Here is an 18,129-nt window from a genome sequence, read left to right as displayed (position 1 = left end):
GTTTTACTTCAACATTTAGAATAGTGCAGACACCAGATAAAGTTATTTTACTAAATTGTTGTAAATTGAAAAATCCATTATTAATTATAGAAAGTTATAAGCAATAAAACAAAATCATGGTCTCATACAGTCACTTTACCTGCTTCTCCACCTTGACTACACGCCCTAACATACTAAGGTCATCAGTTGTTTCATTCTCTGCAGTATTCTTTTCTCGATTTTTCTTATCTGTTGTGATTTGTCCTTTTCCAAGAATCTGGTCAACGCTGTGAAAGAAATTGGAGACTATAATGATTCCTGAAAATGGTGAAATTGTGGAAGTATCCACTGTTCACATCTATTGAAAATTACAATTACAACTACTATTTAACAGTTTCTGAAAAATACCTAAGAAAAAGGATGGATTTATTTTTGTTAAAATAATAGTAATCAAAGTTCACAAAAATACTATAAAAGAGTGTGGAATGATGTTTAAAGCATCTGGGGAGAGCAAAATGTGAAGTTAAATGGCAATGAAGTTATATTTACTGTTAGTTGTGAGATCTGTTACACAAATAAATAAATGATAATAGATACATATTTGTGAGGGAGAGTTTAGTCTCAAGCTATTGGCTCAGTCCTCCAAACACTTACTACTGGGTACATTGCTCACTACCATTCGTGGTCCGATTGATCAAATATGAACAAAAGTGTTTAAAGGATGGGGCCCAACATTTATATCTCATGCTTAGTATTATCTGTATTAAACCAGCACAACATAGAATTTTTAAAAAAATCAGTAGGTGTTGAGAGTGGTATGGAGAGATTTATTGTAATGTGTGCTCTTACTCTAAACTAGTGACATGAAGCAGGGGACAGTTGCTTAAGAGAAGGTTTAAAAAAAAATATGTTCAGCAATAAGGGCGATAGGCTTTGAATTATATATATAATTATATATATAGTGCTCACTGAAATAAATCAATATCTCTGATAACTAATACGCAGTATTGAGCCCTCCGGGTGTTCTTCAGATGTCATTTCATAGTGGCCAACCGGCATACAGTATATAGGAGCCAGAGGTGGAGGGAACTGCAAAACTCTGCATTGGAAAGGCTGAGCACAAACAGAGAGCTTGGGCTTCTAAATCTTGGAAATGCTTCCCAAATGCAAATATAAGGAGGGATATATATGTATCATGGACGTGTCAGTTTATTACTGTATAGAGTCCAGAATATTAAAATATAGGATCCGGACCATTGTGGTGCTATGGGTCCTCAGCTTCTGTTAACTTCAATGAGAATATAAGGGATTGGAAAACAGTTTTCAAACAGTCACTGTATTAAATATTCCATCAGTTTGAGTGCACTTAAAAAAAGGGGGGGGCTAAGTTTTTTAATTTTCTGGGCCCAATTTACATCCACATTTTTTCCACCCACAATTTAATTGCAGGGCTAACTGCATTCACAGAAAGGAAGACCAAGCTGCAGTAGAGGTGAAACTTGGGCCAAAAAAAAATTGGGAATATAAAAGACACACAATTCTTCTGGTGCTAAATGACAAAATAGCTCAAGGTATTTTTATACAGGAAGGATCTTCAATGATGAAGGATTATTTTTTCCTTACCGGGACTGAAGACTTTTTATTCTGCACAACATATCAAGGTGACCAGCTGAATACTGTTCAATTACATCTTTTACATCATATGGACGTAATGTCTCTTTAAACTTTCTCTTTGCAACATGAAATTTCATGATTCTGTGGAAGAAACATTTTTCCAGATTAATCCTTATACATTTTTGTAAAACAATAAAGGCATCAATACTGAGTCAAATGTCTATCTTTTCATAATACTGACAGCTTAGTGTTACATCAGCTAAATTAAATTAAGGCCTTGTCTACACTACAAAGTTTTGTCAACAAAATGCAGCTTTTTTCAACAAAACAGTGAATATGTACACACTGCGATGGGACTTTTGGTGGCAAAAATGCCGTGTTTTGGTGGCAAAATACAACCACCCCAATGAGAGACATAAGTCTTTTTCCTCTAAATTTTTGCCAACAAAATGCCAGTGTAGACACCACACTTGATTTTATTTCTTTAATTGGCCTCCAGGAGGTGTCCCACAAAGCTCATCGTGATCATTCTGGTCAGCAGTTTGAACTCTACTGCCCTGCAGTCAGATAACAGCCATCCGCCCCTCCCCCTTAGAAGCCCCCGGAATTTTTGAAATTCCATTTCCTGTTTGCTTGGCATGGAGAGGTCTCATTGCATCCTCCCAGGCGACCATGGCAGGTAACTGCAGCAAACGCTCTCCTTCTTGGACCAGTGCTGGATCCTCTCAGTATATGAGGAGAGGAGGCTGTGCAGTCCCAGCTGCACTTGAGTCGTAGGAATTGGAATACCTACAGGCACATTTCTCGAGGCTTGTGCGAAAAGAGCTGTGATCGGGATGCGCTGCAGTGCAGAGCGAAGATAAAAGAGCTGAGGCAGGCATACCATAAGGCGAGGGAGACAAACGATTGCTCCAATGCTGCACCTAAGACGTACTGGTTCTATAAGGAGCTGAACGCTATCCTCGGTGGTGACCGCACCTCGACTGCCAAGAGCCCCGTGGGTACTTCGGTGGGCCTGGAGGCAGTGGAAAGAGGACCTAATCCGAAGGACAAAGTCATTGATGAAGAGGTGGAGTTAGACAATGATGTGGAGCTCCTGGCAGGGTCACCCAGTGAGGCAGGCATCCAGGAACTGTTCACCACTCCAAAGGTGTCTAGCCAGTCTCAGCAGTTGCTCTCCGGCGAGCAAGAAGCAGGAGAGGAGACATCTGGTAAGTGGCTGTGGTTTGTGTAATGTGTAGGTGGGTTCAGGGTATAGAAATGTAGAAGGCTGGCTGTGTTTCTGTGAGATGGACATTTCTCTGTGTAGCTAATCAGTATGGCGGAACAGGGTGTTGATGCACGCCGAGATCTCACAGGAATCCTCCAGAGAGATCTCCAGGAAAGTTTTCTAGAGGAACTTCATAATCCTCTGCGGAAGGTTCCTTGGCAGAGAAACTTTGTTCCTTTCCCATTGTAGGAAACTTTCCCGTGCGATTCAGCAATCACTTGTGCAGGGACCAAAGCGGCACACAGACAAGCAACATAGGGAGTAGGGCGGAAGCCACAAGCATGTAGTAGATGTACCCTCATGTGATGGGATGGACTAGGTCCAAAGGCCCCTTGCTAGAGGCCTCACAGTTCTACCACACTCATTCCAAGGAAGGAGCAGTAGAGAGGTCCTCCAAGCAGGCTAGAGTAGCTGCAGGGGAAGCAGCCAATCAGGGCCCCGGAGGGCCATATAAAAGGAGCTGCAGAGCAGAGCAGTAATCAGTTACTGCTTGGAGCAGGAGAAAAAAGGACTGCAGGCCTGGATGCCTGGAAGAGCAGTAGGGCTACGGATGGTTTGCTAGCAGAGACCAGGGGAGCATTGAGGGAGCTCCTGGCTGGTTGTTGGGACTGAGTAGGTACTGAGCCTGGGGAGGGCTGCAGGAAGATAGTGTCTCCAGTGAGGAAGCCCTGGAGATACAGTCCCATACCAGGGCTGGACTACTTAGAGACCAAAGCGCAGGGAGGTCTAGAGAGAGAGGGGGGTACTGAGATAGGCCCCAGTGGACTGTATACCCTGGAAGGAGTTTGTGCTAGTTAATATGCAGACAATGTGACTCAGCTGGAGCACTGTGTTACTGATAAACCTGCCTGAGAACCACCAAAAGGAGTCACTCCTCCTATGCAGAGAAAAGGGAACACAAGGAGTGGTAGAAGCTGAAAGGCAGGCCAGAAAAGAAAATCCGGAGTTTGTTAAGGACACTACTGAGCGGTTGATTAAAGTAATTCAGGAGCAAATGCAGAAGCTGAAGTCCTTAATAATGCTGCAGACTGAGGAGATCAGTACCCGCCCTCCCCTGCAGCACATTCAGAACTCTCTTCTATGCCCCCCCAAACTCCGCCCACACAGTCCACTTTCTGGAACTTCTCTGTTTCCCCTTTATTCCACCCCCTCAGACAACTTTCTTAATGATAGCTGGACCTACACACAGCTCTGAAAATCTGCCCTTCCCTGGTACCTTCTTTCCCACCAAGCATCTTTGGGTGTTTTGGATGTGTTGTTTCTTGTCCAATAAAAGAAAAGTTTTTGAGTGGTAACTCATCTTCAGGATGTGGAGTGGAGCCCGCGGAGCAGCTCCGGAGCAGTAGAGCTGCAGGTTTTTGCCTGGAGCTGGAGCGGAGCCAGAGCACAGCTCCAAAGCCCTGCTCATCTTTATTTGTTTTCTGCAAATTGAGATAGCAAGCAATACCAATACATACACAAACAGTTTATTCATGTGCTTGCTGGAAAGTAAGGCCCCAGATATCACTATTACTTCCTAGGAAAACTACATGTAATGTAACATTGCAGCACCAATCACAGAGATAGACATTACTGGTTCTCATTTTCAAAGTGTTGCCTCAAAGCCTCCCTGATTCGAATTGGCCCCCTCTAGCTCCTCTGATAGCCCTTGTACCTGGCTGCTCAAAATCAGCAGCCAAGCGCTCTACCTCCACACTCCACTCAAACCTTTCACCACTCAAAGCTTCACAAAGATTATGCAATGTACAATATGCGGCTATCACCATGGGAATATTATTCTCATTAAGGTCTAATCTGCCATAAAGGCATCGCCAGTGCACCTTTAATCTGCCAAAGGCACATTCCACTGTCATCCAGCATCTACTCAGCCTGTTGTTGAACTGCTCCTTACTGCTGTCCAGGTTTTCCGTGTAAGGTTCATGAGCCACAGCTGTAAGGAGTACACTGGATCTCCTAGGATCACTGTAATCTTCTGGTTTGGAAAGAAAGTCCCCACTTGTACCTTTCTATACAGGCCAGTGTTCCTGAGGATGCGTGCATCATGCACCTTCCCAGACCATCCCACGTTGATGTCAGTGAAACGCCCACGGTGAGCCACAAGTGCCTGCAACACTATGGAGAAGTACCCCTTTCCTATTGATGTACTCCTTTGCAAGGTGGTCTAGTGCCAAAATTTTGCCATCCATCGCCCCTCCACAGTTAGGGAAACCCATTTCTGCAAAGCTGTCCACTATTTCACATACATTTCCCAGAGTCACGGTCCTTCATAGCAGGATTCAATTAATTACTCTGCACACTTGCATTAACGCAGCCCCAACAGTCGACTTCCCAACTCCAAATTTATTCGCAGCCGACTGGAGTCATCAGCTTCCACACAGTGATTGCTACACGCTTCTCTACCAATAGGGCAGCTCTCATTATGGTGTCCTTGTCCCGTAGTGCTGGGGCGAGCTCTGCACACAGTTCCAGGAAGGTGGCTTTCCACATCTGAAAGTTCTGAAGCCACTGCTCATTATCCCACACGTGCATGATGATACGATCCCACCATTCAATGCTTGTTTCCCAAGCCCAAAAGTGATGGTCTACCCTATGCAGCTGTTCTGTGAATGCCAAAAGCAATCTAAAGTTGCTCCTAGCCATATCACATAGCATGTCACACAACTGGGAGCTTCTTCAGTTAGGAACTTTGTGATTAACTGCACTGCCATCTGCAATGTCTTCATGACAGCTATCAGAGAATAGGAGAGCAGTGCAGGATCCATCCCGTCTCACAAAGATACCTGGGTGCACAGCAAAGAAGGGCCGTTGAAAAATGCCGCAAAAGAAAGCCAGAAGCCCATGGAGTGCTGGGACAGAAAGCAATGCATCACGGGACATTGAGCCCAGTTCTAAGATGTGCTGCAATCCGCTCCGCCTTCCCACAACACCTAGTGACAGAAGGTGTCGAGCTGGACTGTGGGATAGGTACCCACAGTCCATTGCTCACATTGTTGATGATAGTGCCCCAACTGTGGACGCACTCTGCCGACAGAAGGAGCGAGTGTGAACACGACACTCCGATTTTTATTATGCAGATTTTTGAGTGTCGACATCACTTTTGTCGTCAAAGCTTGGTAGTGTAGACAAGGCCTAAGCTAAGCTGATGATATTTTCTTCTGAACTCTTGAGTTACACTCAGCAAAACCCTTCTTTTTCAAGGTGATTTGTGGAGTTTATAAGCACAATTCCACTGAAGTCAGCATTTTGCAAGTTTAGAATTGTCATCTTAAAGACATGTTACATGGGATTTTAAATAGCTTGTTTAAAGTTATAAATGTGTGCCCATCAAAGTGTTCTCTTCTGTTAGGTGCAAATTCAGCAAGGTACTTAAACATGGTGACTAGTCTCACTGAGGTCAATGAGGCTGCTCAGATCCTCAAAGTTAGGCTTGTGCTTCAGCAACTTCTTGTACCAGGATCTTAATGTTGAAGGAATTTTCATAGCTAAATCTCAACAAGTCATAAGTTTTGTTTTGTTGCTAGATTGGTTCCTTTCAAAGCTTCCCATTTTGTTAGCAAATGCCCTCCTAGTTATATGTGTATAATTTTAATCTAACGCACTCCAGTGCTGAATAACTTAAATGATAAAAATTGCCATGCTAATTGTACTCTCCTTTATATAAACAAATCTGTGAACGTTAAAGGGTGTGCTTTTATTTTCTACTGAGAAAATAGTAGGGTATATCCATCTATATCTAGGTAGCTATACCTAGACATATATGCAGTGTAGTTCTAATCAAGTTGGTCCCAGCATATGAGAGAGACAAGGTGAGTGAGGTAATATCTTTTACTGGACCAACTTCTGTTGGTGAGAGAGACAAGCTTTCAAGCCACAGTGGAGAAATCTCTGTATGGTTCGAATGCCTGTCTCTCTCACCAACACAAGTTGATCCAATAAAATACATTGCCTCACCTGCCTTGTCTCTCTAATACCTAAAGATAAATATATAGCTGTGGATGGCTGTATGAATGACAATTTGAATCAAACCAAACAATTTTGCATGCAGTTTAAAGGCCTTGATTCTGCTCCCACTGAAGTCAGCAGCAAACTTCCCACTGATTTTAGTGGAAGGAGGAAAAAAACATAATAATTAATTTAAAGTATTCACTTTATTGTGTTCCTTATAAGTACAGTACCACACATCCCATTTTGTAAGTATCTTTAATTGTGCATCCAATTTGTTTCTCATTAATTTTTCATTTGTTGATTAACAGTGTCTCATCATGCAGGCCAGTATTCTCCTTTTTTAATTCTTCTTTTGCTGCTTTGGGACCAAACACTACAGTCCAGAGATTTGACTGAGGCACAGTTCTCATTCAGGTACAATTATGACATTTTCCCAGTGGAAATCAGTGGGAGTTATGGTTGAATAAGGATTGTGGGATGTGACTGTTGGATTTTACCGCAAAGCAATCAAAGGTGCCATTCAATAGCAAATAATTAATGATGAAACATAAATTTCACATAAAGACCATTTTGCACAATTTTGTGTAATTTGTGTGGCAATCAGATGTTCAATGGGTATTTTTTAAGAACAGGAAACTTTGTGTTAAGCCATAAATGTGAAGAAATACAGGCCAAAGATTTTGAATATATCTTTAGGTGCCTAAATAAAAGTGATCAGATTTTTCAAAGGTGATGTGAGCTCCTGTAACTTCCACTGATTTAAATAGGAGTTGTGGAAGCTCAGCATATTTGGGAGTCTGAGAAGTTTGGCCATACTGCTTTGTGTTGAAGAGAGGTAAAAGGAAGATACTAGTCATAACTTGGAAAGATCTATACTCTAGTGCAAGTAAGCAGGTAGGGAGCACAAAACTGTTGGCCCATCTGTAGAATGTGCACAATCACCAACAGTGTTGCCTAGTGGTCAGGTGGGGTTTTAGCAGGGCATCTCCCCATTGAAACCACAGTCAGGTCCTTCAGTGCCCTGGCCCCAATGATTTCCAGTCCTCCCCTTTAGCCCTGAGATTTTTTGAGGGTTGGGCCCTTGAACAGTCAATGCCTTTTTCAGCTGGTCTCTCATCTAGATGAAGATTCCTAGTGTTGTAGTGTCCTCTTGGGGTGGGTGGGGCTCCTGGGCCTGCTCTCTCCACCAGGCCCCAATCCGGGGTGCTAAACTGCTCCCCAGGGACAACTTCCTGTCCCTAGCCCCTTTTAGCTACCCAGAATAAATTACTCCAATCAAGTTTCAGAGTAACAGCCATGTTAGTCTGTATTCACAAAAAGAAAAGGAGTACTTGTGGCACCGTAGAGAAACCAATTTATCGAGCACAAGCTTTCGTGAGCTACAGCTCACTTCATCGGATGCATACTGAGAAAAATACAGAAGATGTTTTTATACACACAAACCATGAAAAAATGGGTGTTTATCACTACAAAAGGTTTTCTCTCCCCCCACCCCACTCTCCTGCTGGTAATAGCTTATCTAAAGTGATCACTCTCCTTACAATGTGTATTATAATCAAGGTAGGCCATTTCCAGCACAAATCCAGGTTTTCTCCCCACCCTCTCCAACAAACCCACTCTCCTGTTGGTAATAGCTTATCTAAAGTGATCACTCTCCTTACAATGTGTATGATAATCAAGGTGGGCCATTTCCAGCACAAATCCAGGGTTTAACAAGAACGTCTGAGGAATGAGGGGGGGGGCGGGGTAGGAAAAAACAAGGGGAAATAGGTTACCTTGCATAATGACTTAGCCACTCCCAGTCTCTATTCAAGCCTAAGTTAATTGTATCCAATTTGCAAATGAATTCCAATTGAGCAGTCTCTCGCTGGAGTCTGGTTTTGAAGTTTTTCTGTTGTAATATTGCAACTTTCATGTCTGTAATCGCGTGACCAGAGAGATTGAAGTGTTCTCCGACTGGTTTATGAATGTTATAATTCTTGACATCTGATTTGTGTCCATTTATTCTTTTACATAGAGACTGTCCAGTTTGACCAATGTACGTGGCAGAGGGGCATTGCTGGCACATGATGGCATATATCACATTGGTGGATGTGCAGGCGAACGAGCCTCTGATAGTGTGGCTGATGTGATTAAGCCCTGTGATGGTGTCCCCTGAATAGATATGTGGGCACAGTTGGCAACGGGCTTTGTTGCAAGGATAGGTTCCTGGGTTAGAGGTTCTGTTGTGTGGTATGTGGTTGCTGGTGAGTATTTGCTTCAGGTTGGGGGGCTGTCTGTAGGCAAGGACTGGCCTGTCTCCCAAGATTTGTGAGAGTGTTGGGTCATCCTTCAGGATAGGTTGTAGATCCTTAATAATGCGTTGGAGGGGTTTTAGTTGCGGGTTGAAGGTGACGGCTAGTGGCGTTCTGTTATTTTCTTTGTTAGGCCTGTCCTGTAGTAGGTAACTTCTGGGAACTCTTCTGGCTCTATCAATCCGTTTCTTCACTTCCGCAGGTGGCTATTGTAGTTGTAAGAATGCTTGATAGAGATCTTGTAGGTGTTTGTCTCTGTCTGAGGGGTTGGAGCAAATGCGGTTGTATCGCAGAGCTTGGCTGTAGACGATGGATCGTGGTCAGGGTGAAAGCTGGAGGCATGTAGGTAGGAATAGCGGTCAGTAGGTTTCCGGTATAGGGTGGTGTTTATGTGACCATTGTTTATTAGCACTGTAGTGTCCAGGAAGTGGATCTCTTGTGTGGACTGGACCAGGCTGAGGTTGATGGTGGGATGGAAATTGTTGAAATCATGGTGGAATTCCTCAAGGGCTTCTTTTCCATGGGTCCAGACGATGAAGATGTCATCAGTATAGCACAAGTAGAGTAGGGGCGTTAGGGGACAAGAGCTGAGGAAGCGTTGTTCTAAGTCAGCCATAAAAATGTTGGCATGCTGTGGGGCCATGCGGGTACCCATAGCAGTGCCGCTGATTTGAAGGTATACATTGTCCACAAATGTAAAATAGTTATGGGTGAGGACAAAGTCACAAAGTTCAGCCACCAGGTTAGCTGTGACATTATCGGGGATAGTGTTCCTGACGGCTTGTAGTCCATCTTTGTGTGGAATGTTGGTGTAGAGGGCTTCTACATCCATAGTGGCCAGGATGGTGTTATCAGGAAGATCACCGATGGATTGTAGTTTCCTCAGGAAGTCAGTGGTGTCTCGAAGGTAGGTGGGAGTGTTGGTAGCATAGGGCCTGAGGAGGGAGTCTACATACCCAGACAATCCTGCTGTCAGGGTGCCAATGCCTGAGATGATGGGGCGTCCAGGATTACCAGGTTTATGGATCTTGGGTAGTAGATAGAATATCCCAGGTCGGGGTTCCCGGGGTGTGTCTGTGCGGATTTGATCTTGTGCTTTTTCAGGGAGTTTCTTGAGCAAATGCTGTAGTTTCTTTTGGTAACTCTCAGTGGGATCAGAGGGTAATGGCTTGTAGAAAGTGGTGTTGGAGAGCTGCCGAGCAGCCTCTTGTTCATATTCCGACCTATTCATGATGACAACAGCACCTCCTTTGTCAGCCTTTTTGATTTTGATGTCAGAGTTGTTTCTGAGGCTGTGGATGGCATTGTGTTCTGCACGGCTGAGGTTGTGGGGCAAGTGATGCTGCTTTTCCACAATTTCAGCCCGTGCACATCGGCAGAAGCACTCTATGTAGAAGTCTAGTCTGCTGTCTCGACCTTCAGGAGGAGTCCACCTAGAATCCTTCTTTTTGTAGTGTTGGCAGGGAGGTCTTCGTGGATTAGTATGTTGTTCAGAGGTGTGTTGGAAATATTCCTTGAGTCGGAGATGTCGAAAATAGGATTCTAGGTCACCACAGAACTGTATCATGTTTATGGGGGTGGAGGGGCAGAAGGAGAGGCTCCGAGATAGGACAGCTGCTTCTGCTGGGCTAAGAGTGTAGTTGGATAGGTTAACAATATTGCTGGGTGGGTTGAGGGAACCATTGCTGTGGCCCCTTGTGGCATGTAGTAGTCTAGAAAGTTTAGTGTCCTTTTTGTTTTGTAGAGAAGCAAAGTGTGTGTTGTAAATGGCTTGTCTAGTTTTAATAAAGTCCAGCCATGAGGAAGTTTGTGTGGAAGGTTGGTTTTTTATGAGAGTGTCCATTTTTGAGAGCTCATTCTTTATTTTTTCCTGTTTGCCATAGAGGATGTTGATCAGGTGGTTCCGCAGTTTCTTTGAGAGCATGTGGCACAAGCTGTCAGCATAGTCTGTGTGGTATGTAGATTGTAACGGATTTTTTACCTTCAGTCCTTTTGGTACGATGTCCATTTGTTTGCATTTGGAAAGGAAGATGATGTCTGTCTGTATCTGTACAAGTTTTTTCATGCAGTTGATAGATTTCCACTCCATACGGCTAAATGCAGTGCCTTGCATAATGACAGTTTTCAGAGTAACAACCGTGTTAGCCGGTATTTGCAAAAAGAAAAGGAGTACTTGTGGCACCTTAGAGACTAACCAATTTATTTGAGCATAAGCTTTCGTGAGCTACAGCGCACTTCATCGGATGCATACTGTGGAAAATACAGAAGATGTTTTTATACACACAAACCATGAAAAAATGGGTGTTTATCACTACAAAAGGTTTTCTCTCCCCCCACCCCACTCTCCTGCTGGTAATAGCTTATCTAAAGTGATCACTCTCCTTACAATGTGTATGATAATCAAGGTGGGCCATTTCCAGCACAAATCCAGGTTTTCTTTCCACCCTGCTCAACAAACCCACTCTCCTGTTGGTTGTGCTGGAAATGGCCCACCTTGATTATCATACACATTGTAAGGAGAGTGATCACTTTAGATAAGCTATTACCAGCAGGAGAGTGGGGTGGGGGGAGAGAAAACCTTTTGTAGTGATAAACACCCATTTTTTCATGGTTTGTGTGTATAAAAACATCTTCTGTATTTTCCACAGTATGCATCCAATGAAGTGAGCTGTAGCTCACGAAAGCTTATGCTCAAATAAATTGGTTAGTCTCTAAGGTACCACAAGTACTCCTTTTCTTATTCCAATGAAGTCTCTGACCTGCTCGCTCAGTCACTTGCCTCTTCTATGTGGGTTTGCATAGGTCTGTGTTGTCAAGTCTCAGGCAATGGGCTCCTGGGCAGTACTTTCCTGTCCATGCAGTTGTCTGCTCCCTTCCACTGCCCTGCTCTGAAGAGCTCTTCTCCCCTTCTTAAAGCTCTGCCTCCAGCTTGTGCAGGCCCTGCAGGTGTGGCTGTGAAGGGCCGCCTCACAAACCCCTTACTCACCAGTGTGGGGTTTATATATCCCATCACACCATCCTTAATCCTAATATTTCATGCTATAACATTAGCTAATTCAATTTTTATTATACTACATAATTAACCTGTAAGACAGCCAACAAGAAGATAAAAAGCCATGGTTATCACTCTGTGATAACTAGAGATTAGTATTTGTACTTTGTATTATTTATTTACCACATTATTATAAAAAGTATGCAGTCAGAGTTGAAATTTATAATGGACCCCTTTTGATTATGTATAAACCTGTTATTTTAAGTAGTATCGATCTTTTCCCACAAGGCTTAGTTTCTTGATTTGTCGCATTCTTGTAAGTTTGAAGTTAAATGGTGAATTCAGATAAGGTGGAATGTCACTGATATAATGGATGAAGCATAATCTTTGTCATAGAGTCTAGAAACGGAAGAGACTTATTAGAACAACTCTTCCATCTCCTTGCCAGTTCAGGATTAATCTCTATTGTGCACAGTGGAAATGTAGTTTTTAATATGCAAAGGGACAAACTTCCATTGCTTCCACTGGGAGACTAATTCCACAAGCTAATATATCTCACTGTCATTTCTAACATGGAGGAACCTGAAGCAGGGAAAATGTTGGAAATGGAATTTTTTCACATAGTTGTCAAATGACTCCAATATGTTCTATTCCTAAAAGTCTGATAGAACATCTAATCCCCATGTATTCCATTCTTTGTTCAGGTTATGAAGAAAACATTAAAGTGACTTGTTCCAAAACAACTTGCATTATAAAGGTGGTTTATTTAGGAGAAAATATAGTTGTTCTTTTTTTCTTTCTTCTTTCTTTTGGTTGCCTTACATAATTGCCATGCACACTTCTCATGAAGTGCAATATGAGACTAAACAGGAAGTGTGGAGCAAGGGAAGTAGTATGTTATATGGGAAAATAATCCAGTTTCCTACTACGGGATGGCATGTACAAGAAAATTGAGGCAGAAGGTCAGTTTTCATTATCGGGCCATAAACCTGGTTAATCAGCATACACAAAAATCTGAACTGTAGATCAGCACCTTGTCTGGAAGCAGTAAGTTGTTATATAGACCAGGGCTTTGGTTATTCAAGGCTGTTTTAACATTTTTCCTTGCTTGACCAAGGGACTATGTTGTTTTGGAACTCAGGATAATCCTGGCTATTTGGGGAGAATCTCTTTTAATGTATCTATGTTTCCTAATGTAATAAGGGTCTTTTTTCTTGCGTCCTCTGAACCTAGGAGTCTTCTCAGCCTAAAGGTTTTTCATTGGCTTCAGTTGGAACAGAATTAGGCTAACACTCATTGCTTTGAAAAATTCTACCCTTGATGACTGTTCCCATTTCTTTCCAGACATGAAGTTGTATAGTAATTGCACCTGCTCTTAATGGGTCAATTTCAGTAGAGTCCTGTTCTCAAAAATTCAGTATTTAGGGCCTGGATCCAGAGCTCATTGAAGTCAATGGTAATTTTCCCACTAATTTCAATGGGCTTTGGATCAGGCCCTTATTCCCTTGTGCCTCAGATGTGTGAAGTTTTCTTCTGGATTCCAAGAATACATGTAAAATATCCTACAGGAGGGAGGAGGGGAAGGAGATATATGAGCTATACAAATGATAAAGAAGTAAAAAGAATGATGTTATTAAAACCTGTCAGTTACTATGTAACATAAAAACGCAGGGATTATTTAAATGATGGAATTGAGGGGTTCCTTTGGAGTTGTTAAATTCTATTTAATCAGTAATTCTCAATTAAAAAATAAGTCAATCTGTTTTTTTTAAAAGTCCTGAAATAACTATTTATATAATAGATTTTAATAAACGTAAACACCCATTATGGTTAATGATAGCAATTTTATGGACTTTTTTCAAAATAAAAGAATTATGTCACAAATCCAGAAACTTTGAATTTACCTTGTATTTGTTAGTTTTAAAAATCAAAATGTTAAACTATTTTTGTGTGTTCACATGTGGTACAAACTAAGGGTCTGATACTGCAAACACTTACACATTGGGTGACTTCACTACTCCCACAAGTCAAGTTACTCATATGCTAAAGTATTTGAAGAATTGGGCCTTAAAACACACAACAGGGCACACTAGTAAGTACAGCTTAGTGCTTGTTTTCTGTTTGTACCACAAGAGGGCAAAAAAGACTCACCATAAACCTTGACTGTATGTAAACTGAGTAGACCAGTTTACATACAGTCAAGCATACATACTAAGCAGAAAGTAAAACAAACAAAAACGAACAAAACAGTGCAGTCCCCTGTCTAGTTGAAAGGCTAATTATTTTTTCTCAGAGTCACTGTATTAAATATAACAGGGTCATTTTAATATAATTTAAATATAATGAGATGAATGATATCCTGTATACTAAACTAATCTAATAAAACAATTGGTGTAAGGCAACTTTACCATAAGAATTATTTGTAAATAATGGCCCAGTTCATCATCCAGCAGAAAGCAGAAGCTAAATTATTTTGTATTGAATTGAGCTCCAAATGATTTCAGACACTTTTGTATGACACTACATCATTTACACCCCAAGAATCTCTACACGACTTGCTCTGCATCTTTACTGAGGCTAAACTCCTCCTGAAGCTCAGACAAGTTTTGCATGAGCAAGGCCCAAACAGAACAATATTAGCACCATCACCTCACATTAATAACATCAAATGCAAGAGCAGAAAAAATCAGGATTACAGGGACATGAAGATTATTCTTGTACAAAGTTTTGCTTCCCATTTGTTTTGTATTTCTTTCCCTTCATTTTCCTCCCCATTCATGCTGCCAGTTATAGTGTTATGTACAAGTATGCTTGTCATTAATAGAGCCTACAAATCTGCAGATATCCACGGACAATTTTTGCAGATTGGCTGCAGATACAAATTTTGTATCCACGCAAGGCTCTAGTCATTGTGCTCTTTACTGAGTCTGGGGCTGAGCAAATGCATCGTCAGTTCTTTTAGTGATTCTGATGCTCTTACGTCATTATTTTTTAAAATGTTTAAATTGCCATAGCACCAAGAAGCCTCAAAAAGGACTGGAGCCCTAGTCTGAGAGGCATCATGACATAGTCCCTGCTTTGAAGATTACAGTCCAGGAAGGTTGCTTTCCTCTACAAGACTACCACAACTACACTGCTGAGTGTGAAAACATGCCCCACCACTTCCAGCAATTCAGCAGCCCCATGATGCTTGCCCAGGATGCTGGCTGTACCACAGTGCTCTTCTACTCTGCTAGTTCCATGACTTTTTTCCCCCATCCCTGGCCTCAGCAACCCCTCCTAGTTTTCTGCCCGCAGAAGGGGTCAGGAACTAGTAGCAGGGAGGCAGATCATGTGGGAAGTGCAAGCCACGGAAGGAGGGGTGTTCAAGGTGTAGGTAGATTGAGGCAACACTGACTCCTCCCTAGAATACTAACCTGCTCTATCCCCAGCAGCCAGAAATCATCGTTTCTCCCAGGCAGTCTTTTTATATATGCCTAAACAGTCTGGCTGAGACTCTAGAACAGGGGTGGGCAAAATTTCTGGCCTAAGGGCCACATCGGGGTCCCGAAACTGTATGGAGGGCCGGGTAGGGAAGGCTGTGCCTCCCCAAACAGCCTGGTCCCTGCCCCCTATCCGCCCCCTCCCATTTCCCATCCCCTGACTGCCCCCCTCAGAATCCACGACCCCTTCAACCTCCCCTGCTCCTTGTCCCCTGACCGCCCGCTCCTGGGACCCTCCTGCTCCTAACCGCTCCCCCCGGACCCCACACGCTATCCAACCTCCCCCCCCTTTCCCTGTCCCCTGACTGTCCCACCCCTATCCGCACCCCCACCCTCTGACAGGCCCCCCAGGACTCCCATGCCTATCCAATCCCCCCTGTTCCCAGTCCCCTGACCACCGCCCCCCAGAACCTCTGCCCCATCCAACTGCTCTGTGTCCCCTGACTGCCCCCTGGAATCTCCTGACCCTTATCCAACCCCCCTGCTCCCTGGCCCCTTACCATGCTGCTCAGAGCACCAGGACTGGCAGCTGTGCTGCCCGGCTAGAGCCAGCCACGCAGCCTAGAGCACCGGGGCAGGCCGGCGGCTCTTGCAGCCGCGCTGCCCAGAAGGAGCTCGCAGTCCTGCCACCCAGAGTGCTTGCAGCACGGCGAGCTGAGGAGCGGGACAGCAGTGGAGGGGCTGGGGGCTAGCCCCCCGGGCCAGCAGCTCAAGGGCCGGGCAGGATGGTCTTGGACAGACGGCCCACATGTGGCCTGAGGGCCATAGTTTGCCCACCTCTGCTCTAGAACCATGTAGGGGTGGGGGAAATAGTATGTTATGGGTTAAAATATATAGGAATCTCAAGCAGAACACCATAAGACAAAGTTCTAATGGATAGTAAAAGAGAAATACATTTCAAACTATAGCATAGATGGAGTTTAAAGAAAATGAAATTAAATCAAATTCATAAACGGGTAAGTATAAAATTAAAGAATTAAAGTTAGCTTACAATTGGTTAAGGATCAAAATGTGTGTTTGTAAAGAAGGCCCCAATCAGGAAGTAAAAGAAGACCATGAGAATAATAAGTAGCATTACTTGCAGTGTGGGAAGGCTGTGTGGTTTCAAAAGTAGCTAATAAAATAAAGAACTGCAGTAACAAGACAAAGAATGTCTTAAAAGAAACATGCCCAAATCTTCTCACTGTTCTGCTGGTCAGCAAGGAATGGGAGAGAAGATAAGAAATGAAAGATCTTGGGAAGAAAGGAGGTTGTAAATCTTATCGAGATTAAGATTGGAAATAAGGGTGAATTGTCTCAAACTGGTTTTTAGCTGAAGTCAGTAATTAGCAATGACATCTTGTGTTTGTTTAAGGGTATAAAAAGTAAATTCTTAAAGGGATCATTGCTAATACCTGCCTGATTATGCTGGAGTCGACCAATATGGATCTGAGCACCCTTGGGGTTAGCCAGTTTGTAAGTATTTTGATCAAATGCCTATAAATGTTTTGTTGCTACTTATTAGTTAGGCTTTTCAGGCATGTTTAGAGTAATTGCGTAAAGTATCCTTTGGATTTAATAAAGGAATTTATTGTTAAATTGGTGTTTGGTGATTTCCCATATTAATATTAATTATTTCAAATATAATTAATAATTCCAACAGATGGAGTTTAAAGAAAATTAAACCAAATTCATCCTGCTTTTTTCCATCTAATATATATCCCTATGCTTTCTTTACATAACTAATCAGCTCTGGAATTTACTAGTTTGCATGACGTTTAGCTACATTATTTGGATTTCATATTAACACCAAATGAAAATGTATGTATGAAAACATACAGCAGTTAGAGATAGAAAAGACCTCCTAGGTCAGCTAGCTTACTTCACTGCCACACTACATAGTTATTCTCTACTGTGTATTTCTTAGTGCTGAATTTATAAGTCCTAAGAAATGTAGGAATCCCACCATTTCCACTGGGACAATATTACATAGCCTAGTTGCTCTCATTGTCAGGAAACGATCAGATATGTTGTACTATACGGTAAAAATTTGTATTAGTTTCTCCTTTTGACTCTATTTTACATGCTTGGTAAATGTGAGTTAATGGCCATAGCTAAAAACTGCAGTGCTTTCTGTCAAGCCTGCAGGTCTCTCAGTGCAGGATACTAATGGCTAATTGCTGTCCAGGGATCCAGGACTGGTTCAGATAATACCTCCCATCCTGCCACCACAGAGGGGACTAGTATACCATGCACAGGTTGAAATATTAGTTATATGTGTAATACTCTTGCTCTGCTGATGCTTGGTATGGATTATCAGCTGCTTCGTGCTGACTGAGAGCTCAATGGTGAGAGCTTGATCCTCTGGGGAATCAAGACACTGATTCCTTTATTTTGGCCCTGACTGAGGCACGTGGCACCATTTCTCTTAATTCACTATTGCCCTAACACTCTCCTCAAAGACATACAACCATTATGGAGAACTTTCACGGTCTTCCCATGTAACTCCTCCCTCAGCTGGCCTGGCACAGGAGCTTGGAAGAGGTGGGGCAGAGGAAGCCGTGGCCCTTGTAG

General features: G+C 42.8%; 1 protein-coding gene across 2 annotated transcripts in view; it reads right to left on the bottom strand.

Moving 5' to 3' along the window:
* The window catches only part of KCNQ5 (potassium voltage-gated channel subfamily Q member 5), a 530,762-nt gene that overhangs the window by 6,042 nt on the left and 506,591 nt on the right, over window positions 1-18,129 (bottom strand). For both annotated transcript variants that reach the window (XM_048845923.2, XM_048845922.2), the window contains 2 exons: window positions 1,603-1,734; window positions 140-266 (listed from right to left, as the gene is read on the bottom strand). In XM_048845923.2, the coding sequence (XP_048701880.2) occupies window positions 140-266; window positions 1,603-1,734 (259 nt within the window). The remainder of the gene's footprint in view (window positions 1-139; window positions 267-1,602; window positions 1,735-18,129) is intronic.

This window comes from Caretta caretta, chromosome 3 (assembly GCF_965140235.1).
Source record: "Caretta caretta isolate rCarCar2 chromosome 3, rCarCar1.hap1, whole genome shotgun sequence".
Taxonomy (NCBI): Eukaryota; Metazoa; Chordata; order Testudines; family Cheloniidae; genus Caretta; species Caretta caretta.
Note: the sequence above shows the minus strand (reverse complement) of the source record. Positions and strands in the feature narration are given on the sequence as shown.